The following is a 27,675-nucleotide window of genomic DNA, read 5'->3' as shown; positions in this document are numbered from 1 at the left end:
GGGCAGAACCTGGCTGAATCCTCCTGCTGCAAAAGCCCTGAGCTAGAGGAGACTCCCCCATGACTGTTAGCAGTATGGGGACTATGACACACAGGTCAATAGTTCTGATTCTAGACAGTAGAGGGCGCACACACACAAAATGAGGGCTTTCTCCCTCCAGCAGAGAGCAGCAGGGACACACACATAGATTCCAAGGCCAGAAGGGACCATTGTGATCATCTAGTCTGACCTCCTGGATAATCCAGGCCAGAGAACTTCCCCCAAATAATTCCTAGGGGGCAGATCTTTTAGAGAAACATCCAGTCTTGATTTTAAAATTGCCAGTGATGGAGAATCCACCACGATCCTTGGGAGATTGTTCCAATGGTTAATTACTCTCACTGTTAAAAATTTACACCTGATTTCCAGCTTAAATTTGTCTAGCTTCAACTTCCAGCCATTGGCCGGTGTCAGACCTTTCTCTGCTAGACTGAAGCGCCCACTACAAAATATTTGCTCCCCATGTCGGGACTTATTGACTGTAAAAGTGGTGCCGATGGTTAACTACACTCACATAATCTGGGCTTTATTTCAAGTCTTAAATTGTCTAGTTTAGGTCACAGTTTCTGGGTAACTGAGCCTGTGTTTCTCCTCTGGGGTCCCTCCCCACTTTCTGGCTCCCAGACACCACCAGTCTTGGGTGGACCTGCGTTCCTCTCCCGGTGGGTTTTGTGGCCGCCCAGCTCCCTCTGATATCCCCAGCAAGTCAGCGTGTGTCAGCTCAGGGTGAAGGGAACAGACCAGACCCGACACCACAGGGTGCAAGCCGAGGCCACGCGCCAGGCAGGAGGGGCCCAGATTCAGGCTGGCAGGACATCTGACTGACCTGGAAGGTGCCCGCCTTGAGGAGCATGACTTGGTCCTGCTGGCAGAGCGACTGGAAGCCCGGGATGCTCTTGGCGAACTCCACCACCTCCTTGACGGCGGGCGTGAAGCACTGGGAGAACTCCTCCCACACCTGCTGGCTGCTCTTCCCGTTGCTGCAGTAGGGGCTGGCGTTCAGCGGGCACGCCTGGGGGGGGGGGGGAGGAGAGCGAGGCGGGTCACCAACGCAGGGAGGGGCGAGAGGAGCACCAGCCTCCTAACCTGGGCAGGGTGGGCCTGGATTGGGACCCCGGAATGGAAACACCCTGAAAACGTTGGGGATGGGGCAATCAGATCCAGATTCGGGGGGGGGGGGGGGGCTCAGAGCCAGATCGGGGGGGGCAGGAGAATCAGACCGAAATTTGGGGGAGCGGGAGGAATGAGATCCAGATTTGGAAGGGGGTCCACATTTGGGGGGGCTCAGTGACTCTGGATTGCCGCTGGCTGGATCTGGCCTCTCAGATTGTTGGGGGGCGGGGAGTCTCCCCAAAGGAGATTGTAAGGGAGCCACAGACCCGCCCTGGAATGCAGCCCTGAGGGTGCTGCAGCGTCGCTGCTGCCCAGCAGGGGGAGCCAACCCTTAAGAACCAAGTTGCTTCTTGGTGTCAATCCAGCCGCAGGTCTGGGGCTCTGGGGCCCAATCCAGAGGGGTGCAGAGCACCCGTCACTCCCACTGGGAACCCGAATGCACTCCGGGGCAGGGAGAGGTGGAGGGATTGGAATACAATCAGATGGCAACAGCTTAGGAATTAGAGAGAGCCAGGACTCCTGGGTTCTGCTCCTGGCTAGGGGAGGGGAGAGGGGTCTAATGGTTAGAGTGTGTGTGTGGGGGGGTGTCTGGGAGTCAGGACTCCTGGGTTCTATTCCTGGCTCTGGGAGGGGAGAGCAGGGGAGGGGGGTCTAATGGTTAGAGTGTTTGTTTGTTTGTGTGTGGGGGGGGGGGGTCTGGGAGTCAGGACTCCTGGGTTCTGCTCCTGGCTAGGGGAGGGGAGAGGGGTCTAATGGTTAGAGTGTGTGGGGGGGTGTCGGGGAGTCAGGACTCCTGTGTTCTATTCCTGGCGGGGGAGGGGTCTGGGAGTCAGGACTCCTGGGTTCTATTCCTGGCTAGGGGAGGGGGGGGTCTAATGGTTAGAGTGTGTGTGTGTGAGGGGGGGTCTGGGAATCAAGACTCCTGGGTTCTATTCCTGGCTCTGGGAGGGGAGGGGGCTCTGGGAGGCAGAACTCCTGGGTTCTATTCCTGGCTCTGGGAGGGGAGGGGGGTCTGGGAGGTAGGACTCCTGGGTTCTATTCCTGGTCCTTTGTGGGGGCTAGTGTCACGTAGGCACAAACAGGACCCCACAGCCAGGTCCTTCTGGGGGGCAGGGAGATTAAACCTCAAACTTGGGGGCTCCCTCCTCTTTTCCAGCCCACTCCAAAGTGAAACCCCCTCCAGCCGTCTCCCCCAGCCTCCCCCCAGCTCCTCCCCCAACCTTGTCAGGTACATCCCCTGCTCTCCCATCCCCCATGCAGATAGTCCCAGTAAAACTAGAGCCATTCCCAGGTCAGTCCGCCCTGCTCCCTACTGTGTCACAGTAGGGTCTAGTGGTTAGTGCAGGGGCAGGGGGATGCGGGTGTCAGGACTCGTTGGTTCCATTCCCAGCTCTGGGAAGGGAGTGGGGTCTAGTAGTTAGGGCGGGGTGAGACGACTGGGATCCAGGACTCCTGGGTTCCCATCCCGACTCTGACTCGGCTGAGTGAGCCTGGGCCAGTCACTCCCCGTCTCTAGGCCTCAATTTCCCCTCTGGACACCCAGCTGAGCCAGTCCTGCTTCCCCCCAGGTGAGGGCCCGTGCCCTTCCCCCTAACCCCTGCCATCGGGGGTCCTGCCTGGCTACTTACAATGCCTCTGCTGGTGGTGGAGCGCCAGGGGCACGCCCTCTGGGGGCTGCCCTCCGAGTAGCCGTACTCGAAGGCGGGGTAGTGCCCGCCGTTGGCCAGGTACCCGGCCTGCTGGGCCTGGTAAATGTCGTTGCCGAAGCGGCGGGGCCCGTTGTCCACGTAGCCGGGGGCCTCCTGGGGGCAGGCGCCGTAGCCGGGGAGGGGCAGGCCGGCCGAGTCGTACTGCCCGTAGGCGTAGCCGTTGTTGAGCTGCTGGTCGGCGTAGCTGAGCGAGGGGTAGGGCTCGGCCCGCTTGCCCAGCCGGTCCTGCCCGCTGACAAAGATGTCGTGATAGGCCCGCGAGATGGCGCCGATGGCCTCCTCCTCCTGGGCGTCGGGGCTGGGGGGCGCCTCCCCCTCGGGCCCCAGCCCCACGTCCATGGGGGCCTCGTTGAGGCTGTTCATGTAACTCTGCATCTCGTCCAGCAGGCGCTGCTTCTCCCGCTTGGGGATGCGCCCGAAGCGCACCGCTGCGGGGGCAGGAGAGAGAGCATGAGCTGGGCAGGCACTAGGGGTGCACTCGTGAGCACCCCCGAACCGAGCCCCCCAGAGCCAGGCGGGAGGAGGTGGCACGAGGGCTTGGCACCACCCACAGTTCCTGTTGTGGCACATGCAGCAGGGCCCCACTCGCGGCAGGTAGCAACAGTAATGGCCTGTTCTACATGGCCGCGCTGGCTGCTGCGCTCCACCCCAGAGCACGCTGCATTGCAGCGCTGCCTCCCACGATGCAGCTGTTTCCCTGTGTGTCTGTGTCTAGACTGGCACGGCTCTGCTAGCTCCCTTTGCACGCCACACCCCCTACATAACCCCCCATGCGCCCCTCCCACACCACTGGCTGATGTCTCCCTCTCCCCCCCAGTGGCCCCACCTTTGCCTACCCCCCTTCCCCCGCCCAGATCACCCCCTGCCTGGCACGTCTCTGCTCCACTTCTCTCCGTAACTAGGTCAGTGGGTCAGCAGCACCAAGGCCCATGGGAGACGCACAGAGGGGCTGGGGCGGGGCCAATCTACTGCTGCCTTGCCGAGGCTGAGACGGGGGGCGGCGGCAGGGCAGTATGAGATTTTATCAAGGCCGCTTGAGACAGACAGACCCCGTGGCTCCCTCTGCTCCTGCCCACAGGTCTCACCACCCAGGGGTTCCCCCGAGTCCCGACCGGAGGCCAGACGTAGGCTGGTGTAAATCAGGAGAGACTCACTAAAGTCAATGTGGCTGCGCTGGTGTCAGATCAGATCTCTGGCCCTGGGTTCTATTCCTGGGTGGAGGAGGGTAGCGGGGTGGTGGTTAGAGCAGTGGGGGCTGGGAGGCAGGACTCCTGGGTTCTAGCCTCAGCTCTGAGAGCGGAGCAGGACTAGAGGGTTAGAGCAGGGGGAAGGGAAGTCAGGACTCCTGGGTTCTATTCCCAACCCTAAGAAGTGAGGATCTAGTGGTTGGGGGCAGGGAAGGGAACCAGGACTCCTGGGTTCTCATACCAACTCCGATTTGCTATGCAAGACACTTGCTTGCTCTGTGCCTCAGTTTCCCCATCCGTTACGTTGGGGAGGGGGAGAGTGATACTGCTCCACCTTTGCCAAGTGCTTGGAGACCTCGGCGCTGATGATAACAAGTATCTTCCTTCTCCTCAGCCTCCGGTTCCTCCTCCGCCCGTCCCACTGAGGCCCGACAGCAGAATAACTCTGACCCAACCAGAGCCTTTCCCGGGAGTGGATTTCCAGCCCTGGCTGTGCTGGGTGGGGAAGGGGTGTATCACAGGGGAGGGGGAGGAGCATCCCCAGGGATGCCCCGCTCCCCACACTGCGCCCCCGGCGGGTGTAGCACGGAGGGGCCCGATCCTGCACGGTAACATGGCAACAGAAGCAGGCTCGCGACCCAGTGCTGCAGCCTCATGCGAGGGGACACGTGTGGGAGGCGAATGAGCCCCGTGCTGGGCAGGACGGAGCCTGGTTCTCACGCCCACCCGGGGCTGTGTGGGGAGCGGCGTGCGGGCTGGGGGAGGGGGCAAGAGTCTGGAGGCTGACGCCTGCTCTGGGAGCTGCTGCCATAACCTGAGCTGGAGCGGGGGCTGCACATGGCAGCCGTGACCTAGAAACCTCCTTTCCCGCACACAGGAGCCCGCTGCCCCCGCAAAACCCCAGACAGGCCTGGAACTGGCAGGGCTTGTGGGGGGCGAGGGCGCCCTGGGATTCCTCCCTCCCCCCCATCCTTCTCCTGTACCCCCAACTCCCCATCCCTGTCCCTTTCCTCCCCCACTCTATACCACATCTCTCCCTATTCCCCCCCCGCCCCGTCCCGCTCTGCACCCCACCCCACCCCTGTTAACACAGCAGCTGTGGGCCTGGATAATGCCCGTGGGCCTTTCCTGCCCTACAGCCCCGGGCAGCTGGGGCTTTGGGGAGCCCTTGCTCAGTCCTGGGGTTTAGTTCCCTTCCTGATTCCCCCCACCTGCCCGTGAGGATCCGGCCCGAGGGAGGCGAGATCCCCGGGCTGTTTGCTCACCCTTAGGATCTACTTTGCCTTTGGGTGTCCCTCCGCCCTGCACTCTGGGCCAGTGAGCGAGCTTTACCCGGCACGACGCGACAGGCGGGACCCAGGAGCCTGGCCCCTGCTGCCCCCACCCCCTGGCTCGTGGTTGGATGGGTGTGCGGGACCCATGGGCGTCAATGGTGCTGAGATCCAAGGAGCTGGTTCTCACACGTCCCTGGCCCAAACCAGCAAAGAGCCAGAACCATCGGGGCAGGGAGGAGGGAAGCCAGGGGAGCCAAGAGTCCCAGGGAAGAGGTCCAGGTGGGGCACCTCTGGTCCCAGCCCCAGTCCACCCCCCTGGTTCTGATTCTGGTCCCAGTCCCGACCCATCTCCATGGCTCAAGTTCCAGCCCTAATCACGGTCCGGCCCATCTCTGCCGTTCTGGTGCCGATCCAAGCCCACCTCCACGGATCTGGGTGTGGTCCCAGCCCCAATCCTGATCCTTCTCCATGGTTCTGGTGCTGATCCAAGCCCACCTCCACGGATCTGGGTCCGGTCTCAGCCCATCTCCAGATCTCTCTGCCACCCCCTCACACCGCACCCCTCCCCCCTCCCGGCCATTCTTAGCACGTTAATGCTGACGAGCCATTTCAAAGTCTAACAAATCCATCATGAGCGGATGGGAGAAGCTCCAGCAGTTCATCACAGCCTGGCCCTGGCATCCCCCCACACCATTGCCCCTCCCATCCATGCTCAGAGCCATAAATCAGCCCCCAGCACCGAGCTCCCATTTATCAGCTGGGGCAGCTGCTGACTGGGCAGAGCAGGAGGGCCTCAGGGGATGTGGGGTCGCGTCGCAGGGAGGCAGGGCACCGGCCTTTCGCCCCAAGCCGCCTCCCTCATCCCCAGCTAAATTCCTATGTGGGTCTCCTGGTGGCAGATCAGAAACAGTCAGCACAGTTCAGACAGTCTGCACAAGAGAGAACCAGGGCTGGGATAGAAGGGCGGGGGGCTGTGGGTCAGGATTGAGGGGCACTGGCAGAGGGGGTGTGTGGGGGGAGCCCAGGGCTGGGACAGCAGCTGGGGCTGTGGGTCGGGATTGAGGGGCACCGGCAGAGCTGTAGGGGAGCCTAGGGCTGGAACAGCAGGTGGAGCTGCGGGTCGGGATTGAGGCTGGTGGCAGACCCAGGGGCAGACCAGGCCAGGGGAGGAGTGGGGGTGGGGCCGGGGGGCCGGGATCCCTGCGCTCACCGTCGCGGGACATGCCGACGGCCAGGCACTTCTTGAAGCGGCAGTGCTGGCAGCGGTTGCGGTTCATGCGCATGATCATGCAGTTCTCGTTCTTCACGCACATCTTGTAGTTGATGTTCTGCTGGATGCTGCGCCGGAAGAAGCCCTGGAGGGGGCCAACGGGGCGAGGAGTCAGCGCCAGGCAAACCCTGCCCCATCTGTGCCCCCCGGCCTGCCCCGCCCTGCCCGCCAGCCCCCTGCTGTTTGTGCTGGCAATGAGCTCCCATCGGAGCTGGGTCGCCCCGGGAAACGGCGCCATGGTGACGCCGCGGCTTGCGAGGAGGCTCCACACCTCAGTTCGGTCCCCCCAAAGCCCCACCCTTGGCCCCACCTCCTCACCTTGCAGCCCTCGCAGGCGTGGACGCCGTAGTGGAAGCCGGAGGCGATGTCCCCGCACACCTTGCACAGCAGCACCATCCCGCCCGTCTCTGCAAGGAGGGGGTGGGGGGGTGAGCATCACACTCGTTCGGTCCCCTCCTGCCCACCCCACTACAGCCTCCCCAATGCAGAGGGAGGGGCCGACCGATGGGAGTGCCACCCCCTCCCTCCAACCGTCTGTCCAGCCCCAGGGTCCCACCTGGCCCCCTAAGACGCATCCCCCTCCCCACTGCTGCCCAGACTCACTAACTAGCCTCTCGGAGACGCCCCTGTTTCCAGCCAGACTAGGTTGCCAGCCCCACAGGACTGGGGACCCCCCAAAGAGGGGGTGCATGGTCCCAGCTGTGAGTCAGGTTGGCCCCTTGTGGCTTCATGTGAGAGTACCCTACCCCTCAATATTCCTGTTGCTTTGGGTGGTCTAGCGGTTAGAGCAAGGGGGCTGGGAGTCAGGACTCCTGGGTTCTATTGCTGAGTTGCTGTCCTTTCCTCTCTCCGTGCCTCAGTTTCCCCAGCTGGAGCAGGAGGAGGATGACAGGGGGAGGATGATTCACTTACTAGTGAAGGTGCCGGTCACGCCATTCTGCTTGGCCGTGGCAACTCTGCTCTGGGTGGGGGGCGACTGGCCCTTGCTGGGGTACCTGACCCCTTCAGGGAACTGGAAGGCCACCTTAGGCGAGGATGGCGAGCTGGAGCCCTGCGGCTTGATGGCCCCGATCTCGGTCAGCGTCAGCTCCTCCAGCGACGAGGGCAGGGAGTGCTGTGGGGAGGGCACCAGGTAGCCGCCAGGTGGGCTGCCCGGGGTGGGGCTGGAGCCGGCCGTGGAGCCCACGTAGAGGATCACGCCGCCTGCGGGAGAGAGCAGTGGGAGAGGAGGTCAGATGGGGATCTTGGCTTGAATCCTGCTGCAGGAAACAGCTGGAAGCAACAGCTGGGATAGAGGGTGCTCAGGGTCTGCAGCCTCCTGTAGGGGGCAGGGGAGCTGCGTATGGGGGACCCAGGCTGGCATCCATCCCCCACGGCTCTGGCCTGCCAGGCTTTAATTCGATCTGGGCAGGGTTGGATGTTTGGGATGGAGATGGGGGAGTGATCTTGGGGGGCACACGGGTGCAGGGCAAAGGAAAGGGGAGGCTGAACATTGAAAGACATGGAGACACAGGGCAGGGCAAAATCTGTGCAACCGACGAACCCCATCACCCGTGGCAGGGCAGATGCAGCCTCCGAACCCAGGGTCTGCCCTTCCCCTGGCCACAGACAGCTGGAGGGGACGGGACCAGGGAGCGGCTACAGCCCACCTGGCTGGGAGCCGGGGCGATCGGAGTCCCTGGAGCTATCCCAGTGTCTCACGTGGAGCTGCAGCGTGGGGGAGGAACACAGTGTCAGCCTGCGTAGGCGCGTGCACACACACACACGCACGCTCGCACACACACACACACTCACATGTACACACACAGCCGCCGGGCAGCCCTGAGACGAGGCTGCGGGGAATGTGGGGCAGTGAGGCACGTGCTGCGGAAAGTAGGGCAAACAAACAGAGGACAAAATGCCCAACCCGGGTCATCCCGCTGGAAGCCGGCCCAGGGGTCCGAGGGTGCGGCAGGGGTCGTGCCAGGATTCCCAGGGACACCTGGCGTGCGGAGCTGCCCTGGCTGGGGGGGAAGGGGGGGCGCCAGCTGCCTAGATCCCATGTCCCCGCAGGCCCCGTTCTGAGCGAGAGCTTTGAGCCAAATCCAGGTCGTACACTCAGCCTCTGCCCATGCCCCTCAGTCCCGCCCCCGCAAGCCCCCTCCTGCCATCCCAGTTCTGCCTTTTCCCTTAGCAGAGGCCCCTCTGCGAACTGCGTGAAGATTTGGTGGCGGGAGCCCACAGAGGCGGGGAGGAGACTCGCCCCCTTGTGCACGTGGGCCCCCACACGCGCGCACGTTCCTGGTGACCTATATCAGGAAGGGAGCTGCTCTTCTGACTCAGAGATCTTAGCTCATTATTATTACCTGCAAACGGCAGGAACCGGTTCTTCCGCCGTCGGAACTGGCCTACGTTCCCCTCCGCGATAGCCCAGGGCGTTTAAACCCAGCAGCACCCCAAATAAGCACTTCCCTCCCTTGGGATTTTCTGGAGTTGCGCCTGTGATTTTAAGGAGGCCCGATCCGGCCTTTTAACCCGGCAGGCGCTGCCCGGACTCAACCCCCGCCGCCCAAATTCCAGCTCAGAGCAAATACTTGTAGCCGAGCCCCGCTCCTGCTGTCTGCACCCTGAAAATGATGGGGTGAAATCAGATGTGGGATGGGAGGAGGCGCTAGGCTAAGCCATCTAGGGATTTGCCCCTTTCCTGCCATCAGCTCCACTCGGCCTGGGGGGCAGAGAGAGATCGGGCTGCAGTCGGGGTCTGCTCCCACCATGCCCCCTAGCGCCCCAGGGAACACAGCCCTGGGGCCTATGTGCATAACAGCCACACGCCAGCCTCTTTCTCTCCCCCAGCTCAGCCCGCCAATGCCCACCACTGCAAAACAAGACTCCAGCCCAGTGCTTTTGGTAGCCACTGCTGGGTGCTGTCTGGGTACCAGACCCGGGGGTAGATCCTGCCCCCCAGGGCCGCCCAGAGGAGTCAGGGGGCCTGGGGCAAAGCGGGGGAGCTGCGGCGCTTGTACCCCCCCGGTGGCGGTCCGGGTCTTTGGCGGCGGGGGGCCCCCAATTTGCCCCACTTGCCCCCTCCTCTGGGCGGCCCAGCTGCCCCAGGAGCGGTGCCAGGGTTTTTGGCATCCTAGGCGGGGGTCCTTCCACGCTGCCGGTCGCTGGCGGCAATTCTGCGGTGGGGGGGGGTCCTTCCGCGCTGCCGGTCGCTGGCGGCAATTCTGCGGTGGGGGGGGGGTCCTTCCGCGCTCCCGGTCGTTGGTGGCAATTCTGCGGTAGGGGGGGCGGGTCCATCGGACATAGGCAGCGGATCCCGGAGCAAGTGAAGGACCCGCCGCAGAATTGCCACCGAAGACCCGGAGCGCGGAAGGACCCCCCGCTGCCGAATTGCCGCCCCCCCAAATCCTGGTGCCCCAGGCGACCGCCTAGGTTGCCTAAATGGAAGCGCCGGCCCTGTGCTGCCCCCTAAATGAGCCCCCTGCCCTTGGCGAGGAATCCTGCCCCATGCCCTCTCCGTGCAAGAGCCCCCCTGCATCCCATTGTGGCCTGCCCCCACCTAAGCACAGGTGCCCGCCCAGCCGCCTCTCCACCCAGCCCTGTTCCTAGCCAGTTCCCCAGAGCAAAGGCTCCTCTCCACCCTCCTGCCCCACCCCTGGGTTCCCCAGCTCCCAGGGCAGGAGAGTCCCAACAAATTCTCTGCCCGCAGGGCTCAGTGTGGGAATAGTTATCTCCTAGCCTGACACCCACAGCGCCCCCTGCTGGGAGGGGCTGGGACCGGAGTACCTGGGAGCTCCCCCCAGCCAGCGCTCCTGCCCCACTGCCCACAGCGCCCCCTGCTGGGAGGGGCTGGGACCGGAGTAGCTGGGAGCTCCCCCCCACCCAGCCTGCGCTCCTGCCCCTGCTCCCCACAGCGCCCCCTGCTGGGAGGGGCTGGGACTGGAGTAGCTGGGAGCTCCCCCCCCAGCCAGTGCTCCTGCCCCTGCTCCCCACAGCGCCCCCTGCTGGGAGGGGCTGGGACTGGAGTAGCCAGGAGCTCCCCCCCAGCCAGCGCTCCTGCCCCTGCTCCCCACAGTGCTCCCCGCTGGGAGGGGCTGGGACTGGAGTAGCTGGGAGCACCCCCCCAGCCAGCGCTCCTGCCCTGCTCCCTACAGCGCTGGGGGTAGGAAAGGGCACAACGGGGGTCGGGGGCACAAGGGGGGCAGAGGGGGCACAGGGGAGGGGTGGGGCAGGAGAGGGCACATCGGGGGGGAGGGGGCACAAGGGAGGGTTGGGGCAGGAGAGGGCACGCCGGGGGGGGGGGGCACAAGGGCGGGTAGGGGCAGGAGAGGGCACGCCGGGGGGAGGGGGCACAAGGGAGGGATGGGGCAGGAGAGGGCAACACGGGGGGAGGGTGCCCACGGGAGGGTTGGGGCAGGAGAGGGCACACTGGGGGATGGGAGGGGCACAAGAGAGGGCACAATGGGAGGCAGGGGACACAAGGGGGGCAGGGGCAGGAGAGGCCACACCGGGGGCGAGGGGGCAGGGGGACAGAAGGGAGAGGCAGGAGAGGGCACGCCGGGGGGCGGGGGGGCACAAGGGAGGGGTGGGGCAGGAGAGGGCATGCCGGGGGGCGGGGGGGCACAAGGGAGGGGTGGGGCAGGAGAGGGCACGCCGGGGGGGGAGGGGGCATGGGGCAGGGGGACACAAGGGAGGGGGAGGGGCAGGGGCAGGAGACGGCACGCCGGGGGGGAGGGTGCAGGGGGACACAAGGGAGGGGAGGGGCAGGAGAGGGCACGCCGGGGGGGGAGGGGGAATGGGGCAGAGCGCCCCAAGGGAGGCCGAGGCGCAGGGGCAGGAGAGGGCACGCCGGGGGGGAGGGTGCAGGGGGACACAAGGGAGGGGAGGGGCAGGAGAGGGCACGCCGGGGTACGCCGGGGCACGAGAGGGCACAGTGGGAGGTAGGGGGCACATGGGGGGGCAGGGGCAGGAGAGGGCACGCCGGGGGGACACAAGGGAGGGGGGGGGCAGGAGAGGGCACGCCGGGGGGGAGGGGGCATGGGGCAGGGGGACACAAGGGAGGGGGAGGGGCAGGAGAGGGCACGCCGGGGGGACACAAGGGAGGGGAGGGGCAGGAGAGGGCACGCCGGGGGGGAGGGTGCAGGGGGACACAAGGGAGGGGAGGGGCAGGAGAGGGCACGCCGGGGGGGAGGGTGCAGGGGGACACAAGGGAGGGGAGGGGCAGGAGAGGGTACGCCGAGGGACGGGGGGGCACGAGAGGGCACAGTGGGAGGGGGCACATGGGGGGGCAGGGGCACATGGGGGGGCAGGGACAGGAGAGGGCACGCCGGGGGGGAGGGGGCAGCAGACGATGCGGCCATAGGGGCAGGAGAGGACACGGCTGCGCCCCCCCCCGCCGCGCCACCCACAATCAGGTCACGGCGCGCACGTGTCCGCCCGGGGCGCGGAGCCGGGAACAGCAGCGGGCGCCGCGCCAGCCCCGGGGACACCTGACCGGCTGCTCACGTGGCTGCGGCGGGCGGCCCGGGGCGATCGCTTCGGCGCGGTGCAGCGCGATGGGGGGGGGCACCCAAAGCTGCTTCCTTCAGACGCCCGCGTGCGAAGGGGATGGACGGACCCACCCACCCATGGGGGCTGCATCTCAAAGCTACCCGCCCTCGCCCTCCCCTTGTGCCCAGAAGGGGAAGGGACTAGAACCCAGGAGTCCCAGCTGCCAGCCCCTCCCCCAACCACTAGACCCAACTCTGGAGCTCTGAACTGAACCCTGGAGTCCTGGCTGCCCTTTGTCTGCCCTAACCACTACCCCTACTCCCAGAACCGTGAACAGAACCCAGGAGTCCTGGCTCCCAGACCCTCCCCCCACCCCCCGCTAACCACTAGTCCCCACTCCCCTCCCAGTTCTGGGACCAGAACCCAGATGTCCATTCCCAGACAGGAGGGAGAAATTAACAGCGCTTAAAATAAATAAATAAAACCCTTTAGGCTTTCTAGTGGCACTAATGCAAACAGTTGGGGGTGGGGGGCAGGTCTGCCCCCGCACCGCAGTGCCAGGGGTTAACCATTACCATGCTGGGGGTTTGCAGCCAGGCAGATGCGCCTGCCCATGCCTGGCCCTGACATTCATCCAAAATCTTGAAAACGCTTTAAACATTTATTTTTGCGCAAGGTGTAAATTCCCCTGCTCCCCTTCGGCTCGGGTCTGTCGGCCGCTTGGTGCCAAGGCCGGGCAGTGGGTCCAGTTTATGTCTGGGCGAGGGACAGGAGCTGGGACCGTCAGCCTGCTGGAGTTAACTCCTTCTGCAAAGCTGGGCGGTGGGTTTCTTACATCTTAAGGCCAATGCTGGGTTTGGCTCCAGATCCACCTGCTGGGGTTCAGCGTCGGATCTGGAACCAGAACCAGCTGTCGGGTTCTGAGTTTGGCTCTGGATCCAGGTTGGGATGCAGATGTTGGGTTCTGGGATTAGATCTGGACCCAGCGGTTCTGTTCAGGGTTCCATGCTGCCCCGAGGACTCTCCCCAGGGCTTTTTCTAAGGCCCTGCTCTCCCAACAGTGGAGCTGCTGGTGGGTGCCAGGGTTTGGAAGTGTTAATGGACTGCTGGGGGGAGAGGGGGGACTGCTGGGGCCCTCGGTCCCATGGCCCATTGGCTGCTGGGTACCCTGGACTCGTCTGATGGCCTTTAACAGGACGGGGCCATCCCACTGCGGGGGCACCCCCCCCCCCATACAGGGCCTTGGTGTTGCAGCCGGCAGATCAGCAAATAGCCCCAGGCCGGGTGCTTCCCGCTTCCCTATCATGGCCCCTTCCAAAGAGAGTTAGAGCCCCACAATGCAGAAGCAGCCTAGAATTCAGCTCTCTCCTCTCGGGGCCAAAACTTGCCCCCTGGCTCTGGATCCCCTCAAAGGTTAGGTCTGGATTCGACAACCCTGGATCTGAACTAGCCCCAGTGGTTTGGGTTCGAGGTCCGATACAGACAGGGGCCTGCTTTCCTGTTCCGATGCTGCTGGCATCTTACAGGAACGGTGGCTGGGCAGGGGATGTTGGGGGATCGGGATCCCCGAAGGGCAGATAGCCCACAGCCCTGGCCCCATCCAACTGCAGGACCTTACACTGCGGGATCCCAAACCAGACACTGACCCAGTCCTGCAACCCACAACTCCTGTGGATTTCAAGCGCTGGGAATGCAAGGGGAGCCCCTAATGGCACATTCCCCCTTCAGATTTAGGGCCATTTCCCCTTAGACTCCTCAGTCAATTTCTCCTTGATAAATGAGCCACTGTTCACAGTAGCATAGCAGTGGAGATCAGGGCCCTATTGTGCTGGGCGCTGCACAGACAGAGTGAGGGGCTCCCTGCCCCCCAAAGTGCCCCATCTAAATAGACAAAGGGTGGCAGAGGAAACAGATGCCAAGAGAGAGGAAGTGACTTGGCCAAGGTCACCCAGGTGGGCAGTGGCAGAGCTGAAGAAGAGCCCAGCTATCCTGAGCCCTAGTTCAGTTCTCTAGCCATGGACACCAGGGCCTCTGAGTTTCCCCGGCTCTGTTTTGCTGCAGCCATTTGCAGCCCGGTTGGCACCTGCCGCCCCAGAGCGGCGATTAACACAATGGCGCCGTCCCAGCCCTGCTGACTTGACAATCTGACATGGGGACCCGCTGCTTTCGGAAAAGGGGTGTCGGGGAAAATACATTTAAAAAACCCCCATCACTACCAGGGGACTGATTTCAGTGGCGCTACCGGAGCTGGGAAGGCAGCAGAGGTTAAGACGCCGCAGTGTGTGTTTCACCGGCACTGGGGAGGCGGGGGAGAGCGGGGAAATCAATCATAAAGACACCTTCTCCTCAGCGCTAGGCTGGAGGCAGCTGCTGCCTCCTGTACCTGGTGACCTGAATTCTCCTGACAAAGGCAGATCCCACTGCGCACTCAAACATATTTATAAGGCATGTCACACTCCGCAGCCCGGCAGCTGGGGGAGTCCTTGTAACATTTCACAGCCTGGGCCGGCTCGCCGCCATCCGTTTGCAGCATTTAAAGCCCATTATCCTCTCTCGCCAGACGCGGGAAGCACATTCGTGTGTGTGTGTGTGTGTGTGTGTGTGTGTGCGTGTGTGTGTGTGTGCCTGGCTTTCGGAGTTATTTAGAGGCTGATTCCAAGCTGGCCTTTGCAGTCCCACACGTGTCTCTTAAACTCTCCCCGCCTCCCCCTGCAATCTGTCCAGAACTGCAGCCAAATACCCAAAAAAACCAACCAAACAAACAAAACAAAAAAAAAACCCTCAGAAACAAATTTAGGTTCATGGGTAAACAAAGGTCGGGGGGAAGGTCATGCTGACCCCTTTCTGATCCTGGCTTCGCTGACTCCGGGTACCCCAATGTTGCAGACTGCCTAAGATTTTAGAGGTGCTGAAGACCCCACAATTCCAGCCGAAGTCAAGGGGGTGGGCAGCCCTGAAAATCAGACCCCCCCTAGCCCCCTGCAGCGTCCCTTCTGCCTGTGTGTTTTCCACGCTGGGGAAGCCTTGGACTGCTGGCCTATTCTTCATGCCAGCGTGTGGGGGTTTCACGCACATACCCGCGACTCTGCGAGATCTTGAAATCTGTCACTGATTTGGAGCAAGAAAGTGGGTCAGTTTCACCCACAGTAAAATACCTTGTCGCATCGGGCGACTGGAGGTCAGATCTCAGGTTCCCGGCTCGGGACTCCTCGCTGGAGCAAGATGGGACATTTGGAGCTGTATCTCCAGTGCCCTGGAGTTCGTTGGGGGCGTGGGTTGGATCTGGGGTTCCTGACCCCCAGCAGAAGCCAAGATACAACCTGGTTCTTCAGTCCAATCTGTCCCTCCCCCCACTCCTTCCCATGTCACATAGGTGATGCAGGGGGTTGGGATGAAGGTGATTTCCCTCCGCCCCTCCAGACAGGCTGCTGCAGCCTGGGTTACACAAAGGGTGTTAACTTCCTTGGCTTGTAGAGCTCCTCACTAATGTTGTTTAACCTTTCCACTGGGACAGTGCCCAGAAGCCTTTGCCAATTCAGGCCCCATCGTACTGGGCCCAGACCCTGAATTTCAGTATCAGAGGGGTAGCCACGGATTTTGCCACCTTAGGCAACAGCGCTCCTCCTCCTCGGAGCATTCGGCGGCGGGGGTCCTTCCGCTCCGCGTCTTCGGGGCACTTCGGCGGCGGGTCCTTCACTCGCTTCGGGACCCGCCGCCGAATTTCCGCCGAAGACCCGGAGCGGAAGGCCTCCCCGCTGCCGAATTTCCGCCAAGGGCGGCAAAATGCCGCCCCCCAAATCCTGCCACCCTAGGTCCTGTGGCACCTCATAGACTAACAGACGTATTGGAGCATGAGCTTTCGTGGGTGAATACCCACTTCGTCAGACGCATTTCAGGGCATTGAAAATCCAGCTCCAAATTTCTTGCCCGGCACAAATCTCCATTTGCAACCAGCTCAGGTACCTGAGCTCTAAGCAACTTCCTGCAAAAAGAGGACAAGCTGGGCCCCCCCGGGGGGCGGGGAACAGCCCCCCCACCCCCGCAAGATGGGATGCTGTGTCCCTGCATATGGCAAAGTGTAAATAAATGAGATTACCCAGAAAGGGAACACGCGTCTAGCTACGCTGCCAGGAGACACTAGCTACTCGTGCAGGGTTTAATCTTCCAGCACGTTCCTTCACCAGTGGAGCGAGGGGCGGGGGGAGGAAGCTGCCTCGCGCTTTTTTTGGCTTAAGTAGGTTAAGCAAATCAGAGTGCATCTGCAGGCTGGCTGGAGCTTCCGAACAGGCGCGAGTCTGGGAACAGAGACAGCAGGGCAAGCGAGCCCCGCAGAGCTCGAGTGTCCGGCGTCAGGGGACAAGGGCAGGCAGCCAGGATCGCCAGCTCTCAGGGGCTGGGGCTGGCTTAGATCTGGGCGAGAGAATCAGCGGCCATGCCCCAGCCCAGAGGTGGCTGCATCTTAGCAGTGGGGGAGCGATGTTCGCTTGATACGGGGTCCTGCTCTGTGCCTGGGACTCTTGGGCACATCTGCACTACAATAACGAATAATAATAATCAGGAGCATGGTATTTCAATGACTCCCCCCGCCCCCTCCCCAGTCTAACTACTTCCACAGTCCCATCACCAAAATCTCCAACCATCTAGGGCTGGAGTTTCTAAGACAGCCCAAGGCCAGGGTTCCCATGGTCTCAGTTCGCACAGGGGCACTGATTTTTTTTCCAGAGAGCCCCGCACCCAGCAGCTCACACTGGGACAAAATCAGGGCCAGATTCTCCAGCATCCAATGCACCTGAGTTGCAGCTACTTGCATCAGTGCCTACATCGGAGCTGAAATTATGGCCTCCTGGCCTCTGGTTTGCTTGATGCGGGGGGGGGGGGGCTTCCCCTCCCCACAGCGTACAGATCCAGGAGTCTTGGGCAAAGCCCCAAAGCAGCCTGCATCCTCTCGCTCCCGGCTGAGCCGCAGGTGGATTTTAACCAGTCAATTTCTTGCTTTTGGGGAGACTTTCCTTCCAAGACAGATGAGTGGAAAACCAAGGGGGGAAGCAGCAAAACCCAGCAGCTGAGCTGATCGCCCTGCCTTGGCTTCGAGGACCCCCTCCCATGTTCGGCAGCCCCCTGCCACAAAAGGAAAGGCCCCTTTCCTTTGAGCAACTGGGGAGCCCACGCTGTAGGGGTGCCTGACTGTGATGGATTTACAAGGGGGCAGGAGAGGTTGGCGTGTGGGAGAGGTGGGGCAGGGACAGGATGCGGGGGTGTCTGGAGAGTTGAGTGGGGAGTCACCATACAGAGCGACCCCCTTGCACATGAGCAGAGGGGGGTAATGAGAAATGGGGGAGCAGAGTTCCCCATTTTGGACCCAGATCTGCGGTCTGGTTCTGCCTGTCATGAAAGTCAGGATGGGGGATCCCTTCCAAGCAGAGACGGGTCTGGTCCCCTTCCCTCCACCACTACTCCCACCCCACACTTTGGGGAAGGGGCTGCAAACACAGTCCGATCCGGGGCCCTCAAAGGTCCCCAGGTGAGTAGCCTTATCCCTGCTTTTATGGAGAGGGAAACTGAGGCACAGATAGAGCCACTAGCAAAGCTGGCAAGAGGAGCCAGCATCCCAGTCCAGTGCTCTGTGCAATGGGCCCTGATGCTCCCAATTTTGGCTCTAGATTTTTGTGGTTCGCGGCCATAGCAACGAAAGAAAAAGCTGTTCGGAGGGGCTGTTTTACAGCCTGCTGGGCCCACAGGGGAAGGCACAGAAGTAACAGAGAACCAGGCAGCTCCCCCTGGAGAGACAGAGTCCCTCAGTCTCTGGTATCTGTTCTCCAGCAAAAGCTCTTTTCAGAGGTGCAGATTTTGAGGCCAGAAGGCGCCACTTCGATAAGCTAATCTGATCCCCTGTGTAGTCCAACCCAGAGACTGTCCAGCCACCCCTGCATGGCCCGGGCAAGAGACCCCCTCCCAAGGCTCCCTGCATGGCCCAGGCCAGAGACCCTCCCTTGGTGATCCCTGTGTCCAGTCCATATCTTGCGGCTGAGCTTGGTCATATGTTCTGATGCCCAGGCCAGAGCCAGGTGCGTCTCCTTGGCCAGCAGGAACCAGGCAAGAGGCAACCCCTCCCCTTCGCCTTGGAGACAAGAGGGCTGTTCCAGTTGCCATGCAAACGAGACAGCCTAACCAACTGCGACCCCCCCCCTCCCTTTTCTCGCAGGCCAGCTTCCCTGCCCACCGCAATTCATTTTCAAGCCGCTTTCAGCCTCCCCGGCACCTGGGTGTCCCGCTGACGCCTGCAGACAAGCAGCAGAGAGAGCAACTTAGGTCAATGTCACCGTGATGGTGGAAGAGATATATGAGGTGACGCAGCCTCTGGATCAGGGACTGGGGGGTGTGGGGCAGCCCAGAATTAACCCCCCAGCCTTGTGCATACACCCCCGCACGTCCCCACTAGCTGGATAGCTCCAGGAGGGGAGACAAGCCCCGCACACTCCGGCGGCACAATGAAAAAGCCCTGAAACAAAGAGTGTGCAGAAATCCCGGCCGCGATAACAATCAAGCCATCTGCTTTCCTCCGGCCCCAGCTCACCCCGCCGCCCAGGCAACATTCAGTGCCCCCCTGGAGATATTTGTTTCGAGCACTGGCTCCCACTCCTCCCACCCCCCCTTTTCCCCTAATTAACGTGCTGGTTAGTGAACGAGGAGAACGTTCTGGGTGCTTCAAGGGAGAACTGCCAAGCTACCCCGGTTCTTTTTCGGTGCCTGGGAGGATAAGGCCTCCTCCATTCAGCTATGAGCAGGGACAGCCCTGTGTGTCTACAACCCCGGGTGATTGGTATGCAGGAGGCAAAGGGATTGGGCTGGTGGCCGCCGGTGTTCAATGCATCAGCGCCAAGGGGAGCACGTGGATCTAGGGCCTCGCTGGGACCTAGGAGACCTGGCTTCTAGTCCCAGCTTTGCCACGGCCTTTCTCCGTGCCTCAGTTTCCCCGCCGTCTCTTTGTCTATGTAGATCTGGGGCAGGGGCTTTTCGTCTTGCTTAGAGTGCGTCAGGTACGGACAGGCCTGCCAGTAGATTTCAGATCCCGTCCTCCGTGAGCTTCCACCGCCAGCGAGAGAATGGGCATCTCCCACCTTCTCTAGGTGCTGGACAAAGACCAAAGCCACTAACCTGGGGAGCTGCCTGTAATAATGCAGAGCTGAGCAGAGAGCACACCCTGGGGACATAAACGCCTGGCTATTGGGGAACAGAAATGGGTCTTTTTGGATCACACCCGAGGATGCATCTGGCACCGATAAAGGCCCTGATCCTGCAAGCTGGCCCTATTCAGCCCATGTGCCTCACGTGTGCTTAAGTCCCACTGGATGTAGGAGCCTAACTCCCTTAGGCACTTCTAAGAATCCCAGCCCAGGCCTCCCAGCAGCATCAGAAGACTGTATTGGATGGATAACCCAGAAGCTGTCGCTCCCCCAACCCCCAGAAATACCCCCCTCACTGTCATGTGATGTCCCATGACAGGCTGCAGCAGCCTCATCCCAGGGAGAGGAGCACTGTCAAGCCAAATAATCAAAGCCCCGGGATTAACCCTCAGCTGTGCCCTGTAAGAATCCCAAATCCAGATTCTGGGCGAGGAATAGGCTGTGTGGGCACCCCTGCCTGCAGGGAGATGGACAATGTCTGGGAACTGGGCATGTCCACTCCCCTCTGAATTGTCAGAGGCCCGGTGCGATCCTTCCTTAAAACCCCAGGGGCTGCTCGCCTGCGAGGCACCGTGCGTGTAGGTCCCGGAAGGGAGATGCAGAGCGGAGACAGAGAGCAAGAGGTGCTGCAGCACACGGAGATTTGGACCGAGAGGCAGCAGACGGCGAGGTTTGCAGCTAACCTCCAGCCTGCCATTTTTCATGCAGGACACAGGGAGGGCAGTGCTGTCCAATGAGCTCACCTTGCACTAAGCGGTGCTATAATGAGGACTGCCACTAGGGGGCACTCAGAACACTGGGCGGGGTACCTGCTGCTCCCAGTTTGCACCTGTGAGGGATGCAGTCACCCCGGTAATGAGCACGGCCCTGGGACTTTACTTAGCGGCGTAGAGCAGTGCCCATCACCAAGGCATCTGGTGCCACTATAAACCAGCTGTCTTGACCCACCACAAACCAGCTGCCTTGGTAAACAATCCCTATTAGGAAGGGCCAATCACAAGTCTGGTCTTACTGTAACACAGAGCAGGTCCTGCCCTGGGTAAGTCACTGCCTTTCTCTGTGCCTCAGTTTCCCCTCCCACTCTTTGTCTATTTAGATTTGAGGCAGGGTCTCTCTGTCTTGTTTAGAGTGCGCCAGGTACGGACAGGTACGGACAGTAGCTTTCAGCCAGCGGGTGAATGGGCATCTCCCACCTTCTCTAGGTCCCCATCACTGAACTGTCCCCACTGTACTGTCTGAGCACTTTACAATCCTTAATGGATTTAAGGCCCCCCACAAAGAAGGGCTGGGCCATCCCCGTTCTACAGATGGGGGGAAACTGAGGCACGGGGGAGCATTAAGTGCCACGCCCAAGGTCATGCGGAAAATCGGTGGCAGAGCTGTGCATAGCGCCCCGACCAACTCTCCCAAGTGCCACTCCAAGAGCCCTGACCATCCTATCTCTTGCCCACCCCTGGCAAGCGGAGCCTCCTGGGACAACAGTGAGTGTGACCTCGGCGGGCGCAGCAGCTGTGACCGGTTGGATAAGCACTTCCCTGGCTGCTGTGGAATGTGTCCAACACCTTGAACTTCACGTGACCCCAAGGAGAAGATTGAGGCCCTGAGCCTCCTAAATGAGATCCGCCTAAGACAGGCTGGCGAGTTCAACACTCACGTTCCAGCTCGCCAAGGTCTAATGACCTGGCTGGGGGCTGGGTGCGCACACACTCACACCCGCCCTCCTGCATGAGTCACCGGCAATCTTCCCCTCCGCGTGATTTACCGGGGAAGCCTCGGGCACGTACAGCTCGGCTGGAGTGAATGACAGTCAGAAGACACAGCCCTGACCGCCGGGGGGAAGGGGGCAGGAGGCAAGAATAGGGCACGGGCATGTTTGGGAGCTGCCCCGTGGCCCAGGGGGCCACTGGAGAGCAGGGGCGCTGAGAGCCATTGAACCAAACTGTAAACCCTGGACAGGAGGGAAACCACTTCAAGCCATTGCCCTGGGATGGGCTGGACAGACAGACAGAGCCACGCGTGGACAGCAAAAGGAGACAGCTAGGATCCTATGGGACACAGAGGGTGCCTCAGAGATAGATAGATAGATAGATAGATGGGAGAGAGGGGGATGGATAAGGGGATGGATATGGGCAGGGAGGGGGGATGGATGGACAGGTAGATATGGGCAGGGAGGGGGATAGATAAGGGGATGGATATGGGCAGGGAGGGGGGAATGGATCGGCAGGTAGATATGGGCAGGGAGGGGGATGGATAAGGGGATGGATATGGGCAGGGAGGGGGGATGGATCGGCAGGTAGATATGGGCAGGGAGGGGGATGGATAAGGGGATGGATATGGGCAGGGAGGGGGGATGGATGGACAGGTAGATATGGGCAGGGAGGGGGATAGATAAGGGGATGGATATGGGCAGGGAGGGGGGATGGATAAGGGGATGGATATGGGCAGGGAGGGGGATGGATAAGGGGATGGATATGGGCAGGGAGGGGGATGGATGGACAGGTAGATATGGGCAGGGAGGGGGATGGATAAGGGGATGGATATGGGCAGGGAGGGGGATGGATGGACAGGTAGATATGGGCAGGGAGGGGGATGGATATGGGGATGGATATGGGCAGGGAGGGGGATGGATAAGGGGATGGATATGGGCAGGGAGGGGGATGGATAAGGGGATGGATATGGGCAGGGAGGGGGATGGATGGACAGGTAGATATGGGCAGGGAGGGGGATGGATGGACAGGTAGATATGGGCAGGGAGGGGGATGGATAAGGGGATGGATATGGGCAGGGAGGGGGGATGGATGGACAGGTAGATATGGGCAGGGAGGGGGATGGATAAGGGGATGGATATGGGCAGGGAGGGGGGATGGATCGGCAGGTAGATATGGGCAGGGAGGGGGATGGATAAGGGGATGGATATGGGCAGGGAGGGGGATGGATGGACAGGTAGATATGGGCAGGGAGGGGGATGGATGGACAGGTAGATATGGGCAGGGAGGGGGATGGATAAGGGGATGGATATGGGCAGGGAGGGGGATGGATGGACAGGTAGATATGGGCAGGGAGGGGGATGGATAAGGGGATGGATATGGGCAGGGAGGGGGGATGGATCGGCAGGTAGATATGGGCAGGGAGGGGGATGGATAAGGGGATGGATATGGGCAGGGAGGGGGGATGGATGGACAGATAGATATGGGCAGGGAGGGGGATAGATAAGGGGATGGATATGGGCAGGGAGGGGGGATGGATGGACAGGTAGATATGGGCAGGGAGGGGGATAGATAAGGGGATGGATATGGGCAGGGAGGGGGATGGATGGACAGGTAGATATGGGCAGGGAGGGGGATGGATAAGGGGATGGATATGGGCAGGGAGGGGGGATGGATCGGCAGGTAGATATGGGCAGGGAGGGGGATGGATAAGGGGATGGATATGGGCAGGGAGGGGGGATGGATGGACAGGTAGATATGGGCAGGGAGGGGGATGGATAAGGGGATGGATATGGGCAGGGAGGGGGGATGGATTGGCAGGTAGATATGGGCAGGGAGGGGGGATGGATCGGCAGGTAGATATGGGCAGGGAGGGGGATGGATAAGGGGATGGATATGGGCAGGGAGGGGGGATGGATCGGCAGGTAGATATGGGCAGGGAGGGGGACAGATAAGGGGATGGATATGGGCAGGGAGGGGGGATGGATGGACAGATAGATATGGGGAGGGGCCGGAGAAAATTGTGATTTTTGGGGGGAAAATTCACGGCCGCATTCCTTCACATGCATCTGCTGCCGCATCCCCCTGCGCTGCTTCGATTTACTCCGGTGGCTGCAGACTTTCCCCTCCCTTTCTCCCACTTGGTGCCCAACTGCCACCGACTCAGTCGCTGGATGTGTGCAGGTCCCTGCAGACCCCTATTTGACAGCCACAAGGGGCCTTCGGTACGACAGGATGTTACTAAGGTGACGTCAAAACGCAAACCAACCCAGCGTGATGTCACCACATGGCACAGTGACCTCAAAGGACCAACGTGACCCAAATGTGACATCATGACAAGCACTGGCGTGACATCATCAAGATGCCAACGTGAGCTGGTGTGTTGTCACCCGTGGCACAGTGGTCTCAAAGCACTGCCTCGAAACACCGACACGGCCCGAGTGTGACATCACTGGGCAGCACGGTGACATCCTCAAGATGCCAACACACCCTGGCGTGACATCAAGACACCAGTGTGACCCACCGTGATATCGCCACACCGCACGGTGACGTCGCAAGAGGCCACAATGGCATAATGTCCAAATGCCATCGTGTGGATCCCCCTCAGCCCACTGAAGCAATGCCAAGACCCGCAAAGGCTGCGGCTCTAGGCACCAACAAACCAAGCACGCGCTTGGGGCGGCACAATTTCAGGGGTGGCATTCCGGACACTTCGGCAGTTGCGCACTCGGAGGTTTTTGTTTTTTTTTGCTTGGGGCAGCAAAAAACCTAGAGCCAGCCCTGGGCGATCCCAGAATAAGCATGAGGTGCCCGCGACTGGTACCATGGCATCTGGCGTGGGGGCCTTTATGGGAGAGATTTTGATATTTCAGAGGGGCCCATTATACCTTAATGACCTCAATCGCTTCCCTCGTCTCCCCCACCCCCACCCCTAGTGCTGCAAGCTGCTTAGAAGCGATTTACGCCGGAGGATCAAACACAGGAAGAGGGGTTCCCTGTCCCAGAGGGGAGGGGGTTCCTGTGCCCCTGGCACACAGGGAGAGGAGCCCCCATGTGAACTCTGGTTACAAGCCACAGGGCAGCAGCTTTTGCCAAGGGGCTAGTGGTGGGGCGGGGGTAGAACTGCATTGTATTATCCCCACTTCCCATGGGCATATCCTGCCCTCGATCAGTGCCAGTGCCAATCCGGAGTCGCGCCACCCACATCAGTCGTGGAAATGAGAGTGGTGACAGCCCCTCCCCCCACTATCTCAAGCACCCGCTTGAAATCCCAACCGGAACCTCAGTCGACCCCAAACTCCCCATTAGTAGGTCAGTGCCATTCCTCCCACGTCACTCACCCAATCCCCAGCTAGCCAGCTCCTCTTGCCACCCTCCCGAGAGCCGGGCCATGTCTGGAGGGACCTGGTGTCACACACCTTGGCTTGTGCCGATCCCATGGTGGGAAATCACTGGAGGAGGATTGCAGGCGCTCTCCCATCAAACAGAATGCACCGCCGATCCGCATCCTCCCTCTGCCTCCATCCATCTACGGAACCATTCACCCCCCCCACATCCCCAGGCTCAGCACCTCCCCTGGAACCCACCCCCAGGACCCCCCCAAACGAAGCCTCCCCTCCCAGGTTTAACCTTTTGTGCTTTTCAGCCGTGCAAAAGAAAAAAAAAATATTGCGAGTTTACAAATTCCAGCCTCTGAAAACTCCACCTGCCTCTCCCCCCCCCCGCAAGTGGGTTTTGTGGAGAGAAGGGAAATAAAGCAAAGGGGGGGGGGATTCTGATTTATTTGTCTGTCCTGTTCCTCACCCCTGGGCTGCAGCCGAGATAAAGTAGCTTATTTGTCAGCTAGCCCATTCTGGAAGCTGCAAGAGAATCCTTGAAATAAATACAGCACCGATGAGCTCCCCAGGTGCGTCAGCTATTTGTCTCCAACACCCCCCCACTCCCCCCCCAACGCCAAACAAATCCCGGCTCCCTGCCCGTAATGCTTAAGAGTTTGCAGATCAGAAAGCTGTTCTCTTACCAGGACTGTTATCCATGGTGATCTCTGTCTTGCTTGTCCTTAATTTCACCCGGGCCCCTTTCGGAGAGGCAGGCAGGAGTGTCAGGGGGCCGTGTGTGTGTGTGGGGGGGGGGTTGTCTTTGGCCACCCAGCTTTCTCCTCCGCTGCTCCTTCGGGTGTATTCACTCCTGAGCCGCCAGCTGCCCGAATGCCTTTAGATTCCAGAAGGCAGCCTCGGCTGACGATTGCCGCTTCCACGTGCTTCTAACTGGGGCGGCTAAGGTTGGCGATTTCTCTGTATCTATGTGGGTGAGGGTTGCTGGTTCACTCCGGGATTAGCAAGCGCTGGTTTCCTAGCCAGGAGGGGAGCGGAGGAGTCGGGCGCTGGCATGCCTTCGCAGACGGCTCATGTGTTGACGGCATGTGACACAGCCCGAGCCATGCCCCACTGACACACATTTCAGACAAGGAGAAAGGGGTGAGCTCAGCTCTGCGGAGCACATGGGTAAGGGGAGGAGCTGGGGGCGAGTAAACATGTCTCTCCGGAGCGCGGAGTGAGCTCACACTGCAGCACACCCCGCGCCAGGCTCGCGGGCCGGCCTTGTTGGCACAGGCCCAGCTGGGGCGCGGAGAGGCGGCCTTTCCCCAGCCTGGGTCGCCTCCCATGTCCCCGGCTTCCCCCTCCCGGGGCAGGTCTGGCAGGGGAAGCCAGGGGTGGCCAGATTTCGAAGGGAAGGATCGGCTGAGCCTGGCACAGGCTGGGGAGGGGTCCCCGGCCAGCCCTGCCTCCGGCCCAGAACTTCTGGGTGAGCCGGAGGGAAAACTTGACTGAAGGACACCACGGGAGGGCGAATCTTCGCCACCCCCGGGTGAACCGAATCCCGCCCCGCCGGCCAGGCCGCTCCTGGCCCGTGGCTAATTACCCGCCCCGGGAAAAGCCGGCCGATCGGAAGCGATGATGGCTGGGGGAGGGGATTACCCCCACCCCGCTCCCCCATCTCTGCCAGGCTCCCATTTGTGTGTCTACAGGCTACACCCCCTCACCATCCTCCCACCGGCCCAGCCCCAAAGCTGGCAACTAGCCAGCGAGGGGACCCCCCACCGATTCGCCCCTCCCCCCAATTCATCCCCCTCCCCCTGTTCTTCCCCTCCCCCACCCATTCACTCTGCCCCCCAGTTCATCTCCCTCCCCTGCCAATTCACCCCAGTTCATCCCCCTCCCCTGCTGATTCACCCCTCCCCTTCTTCCCTCTCCCCCACCTATTCACACTGCTCCCCAGTTCATCCCCTCCCCTGCTGATTCACCCCTACCCGTTCTTCCCTCTCCCCCCACCTATTCACCCCTTCCCCTGCTCTCCCCCTCCCCCCAGTTCATCCCCCTCCCCTGCTGATTCACCCCTCCCCCTTCTTCCCTCTCCCCCACCTATTCACCCCTTCCCCTGCTCTCCCCCTCCCCCCAGTTCATCCCCTCCCCTGCTGATTCACCCCTCCCCTTTCTTCCCTCTCCCCCACCTATTCACCCCTCCCCTCAATTCATTCCCCCTCCCCCATCAATTCACCACTCCCCTGCCAAGTCACCCCCTCCCTAGCAGATTGACTCCCTCCCCCGAACTATTCACCCCTCCCCCCAATTATCACCCTCGCCCACTGATTCACCCCCTTCCTCCATGATCCCCTCTCCCCAGCTATTCACTGATCCCCAATTCATTTCCCCTCCCCCACCGATTCACCCCTCCCCCCCATGCTCCCCGCTCCCTCCTCGTATTTACCTCTCCCCTCTCCTCCCTTGGCATCTCACCCAGGCGTTTCCCAAAGGGGGCAGGAGTGTCCTGTGCCAAGCACCCCCCGAGGGTGGGGTGGGGAGAGGGGAAGAAAGAGGGGATGGAGAGAAGGAAGGAGAAATGGAGGGAGGCAGAAATGGAGCCCGTGTGTTGGGGGAATGGAAGAGGAGGACCCGAGGGTGGGGAGGGTTAGAAATGGGGGGGAGGGGAGGGATGGGGGGGTGGGGAAGGGGCTACTGAATGTGAGAAGGGGGCAATCAGAAAAGAGACAGGCTGCGGGGAAGGGGGGACATTTCTGAAGTGTGGGGAATTGGGAACCTGATGGAACGAGAAGCGGGAGCGGAACCCGGAATGAATCGGGGGGGTGGGTGCCAGGGGCAAGGATGTGGGGGGGGGAGCGTCTCTTCTCTGTCGCCCCCTGGCCTCGGCGAGGGGATAAACACCTGAGCAAAGACAGGGGCGGGGCTTAGAGACCCCCAATGAAGATGGGTCATGAGGGGCGGGGCCTACAGACCCCAACAAAGGGACATGAGGGGCGGGGCTTAGAGACCCCCAATGAAGTTGGATCACAGGGGGTGGGGCTTAGAGACCCCGACAAAGACTGGACACAAGGGGCGGGGCTTAGAGACCCCGACAAAGATGGGCCACGGAGGCGGGGCTTAGAGACCCCAACAGATAGGACAGGAGAGGGAGGCTCAGGGACTCCAATGAGCCCCATGCCCTGGCCAGAGCACTGCCCCTCACTGGGCCAACACCACGATTGTAAAGTAGCCTCAGGTTGCGGGTGCCCAAATGGACCCAACCAGAGCCTGACTTGAACCCAGGACCTTATGCAGCACCGAAGCCTTTGAGCTGAAGGAGCAGCCGCCCCCACGCCGGCTAGCAAAGGGAGCTCTGTGGCTGGAGGGGGGGCTGCATAGGAGCAGAGGATTACCCCAGA

At 61.4% G+C, this 27,675-nt stretch overlaps 1 protein-coding gene across 1 annotated transcript in view; it reads right to left on the bottom strand.

The window, feature by feature from the left end:
- Positions 1–25,483, bottom strand: part of LOC123353612 (nuclear receptor subfamily 1 group D member 1-like) — a 28,207-nt gene extending 2,724 nt beyond the window's left edge. Inside the window, exons 1-6 of the mRNA XM_044994859.1 lie at positions 24,976–25,483; positions 7,505–7,795; positions 6,911–6,999; positions 6,533–6,677; positions 2,781–3,289; positions 866–1,051 (exon numbers count right to left, since the gene is read on the bottom strand). Coding sequence (XP_044850794.1) covers positions 866–1,051; positions 2,781–3,289; positions 6,533–6,677; positions 6,911–6,999; positions 7,505–7,795; positions 24,976–24,991 — 1,236 coding nt within the window. The 5' untranslated portion in view covers positions 24,992–25,483. The remainder of the gene's footprint in view (positions 1–865; positions 1,052–2,780; positions 3,290–6,532; positions 6,678–6,910; positions 7,000–7,504; positions 7,796–24,975) is intronic.
- Between the last annotated feature and the right edge of the window lie 2,192 nt (positions 25,484–27,675).

The sequence above is a fragment of the Mauremys mutica genome, chromosome 20, assembly GCF_020497125.1.
Source record: "Mauremys mutica isolate MM-2020 ecotype Southern chromosome 20, ASM2049712v1, whole genome shotgun sequence".
NCBI lineage: Eukaryota > Metazoa > Chordata > Testudines > Geoemydidae > Mauremys > Mauremys mutica.
Note: the sequence above shows the minus strand (reverse complement) of the source record. Positions and strands in the feature narration are given on the sequence as shown.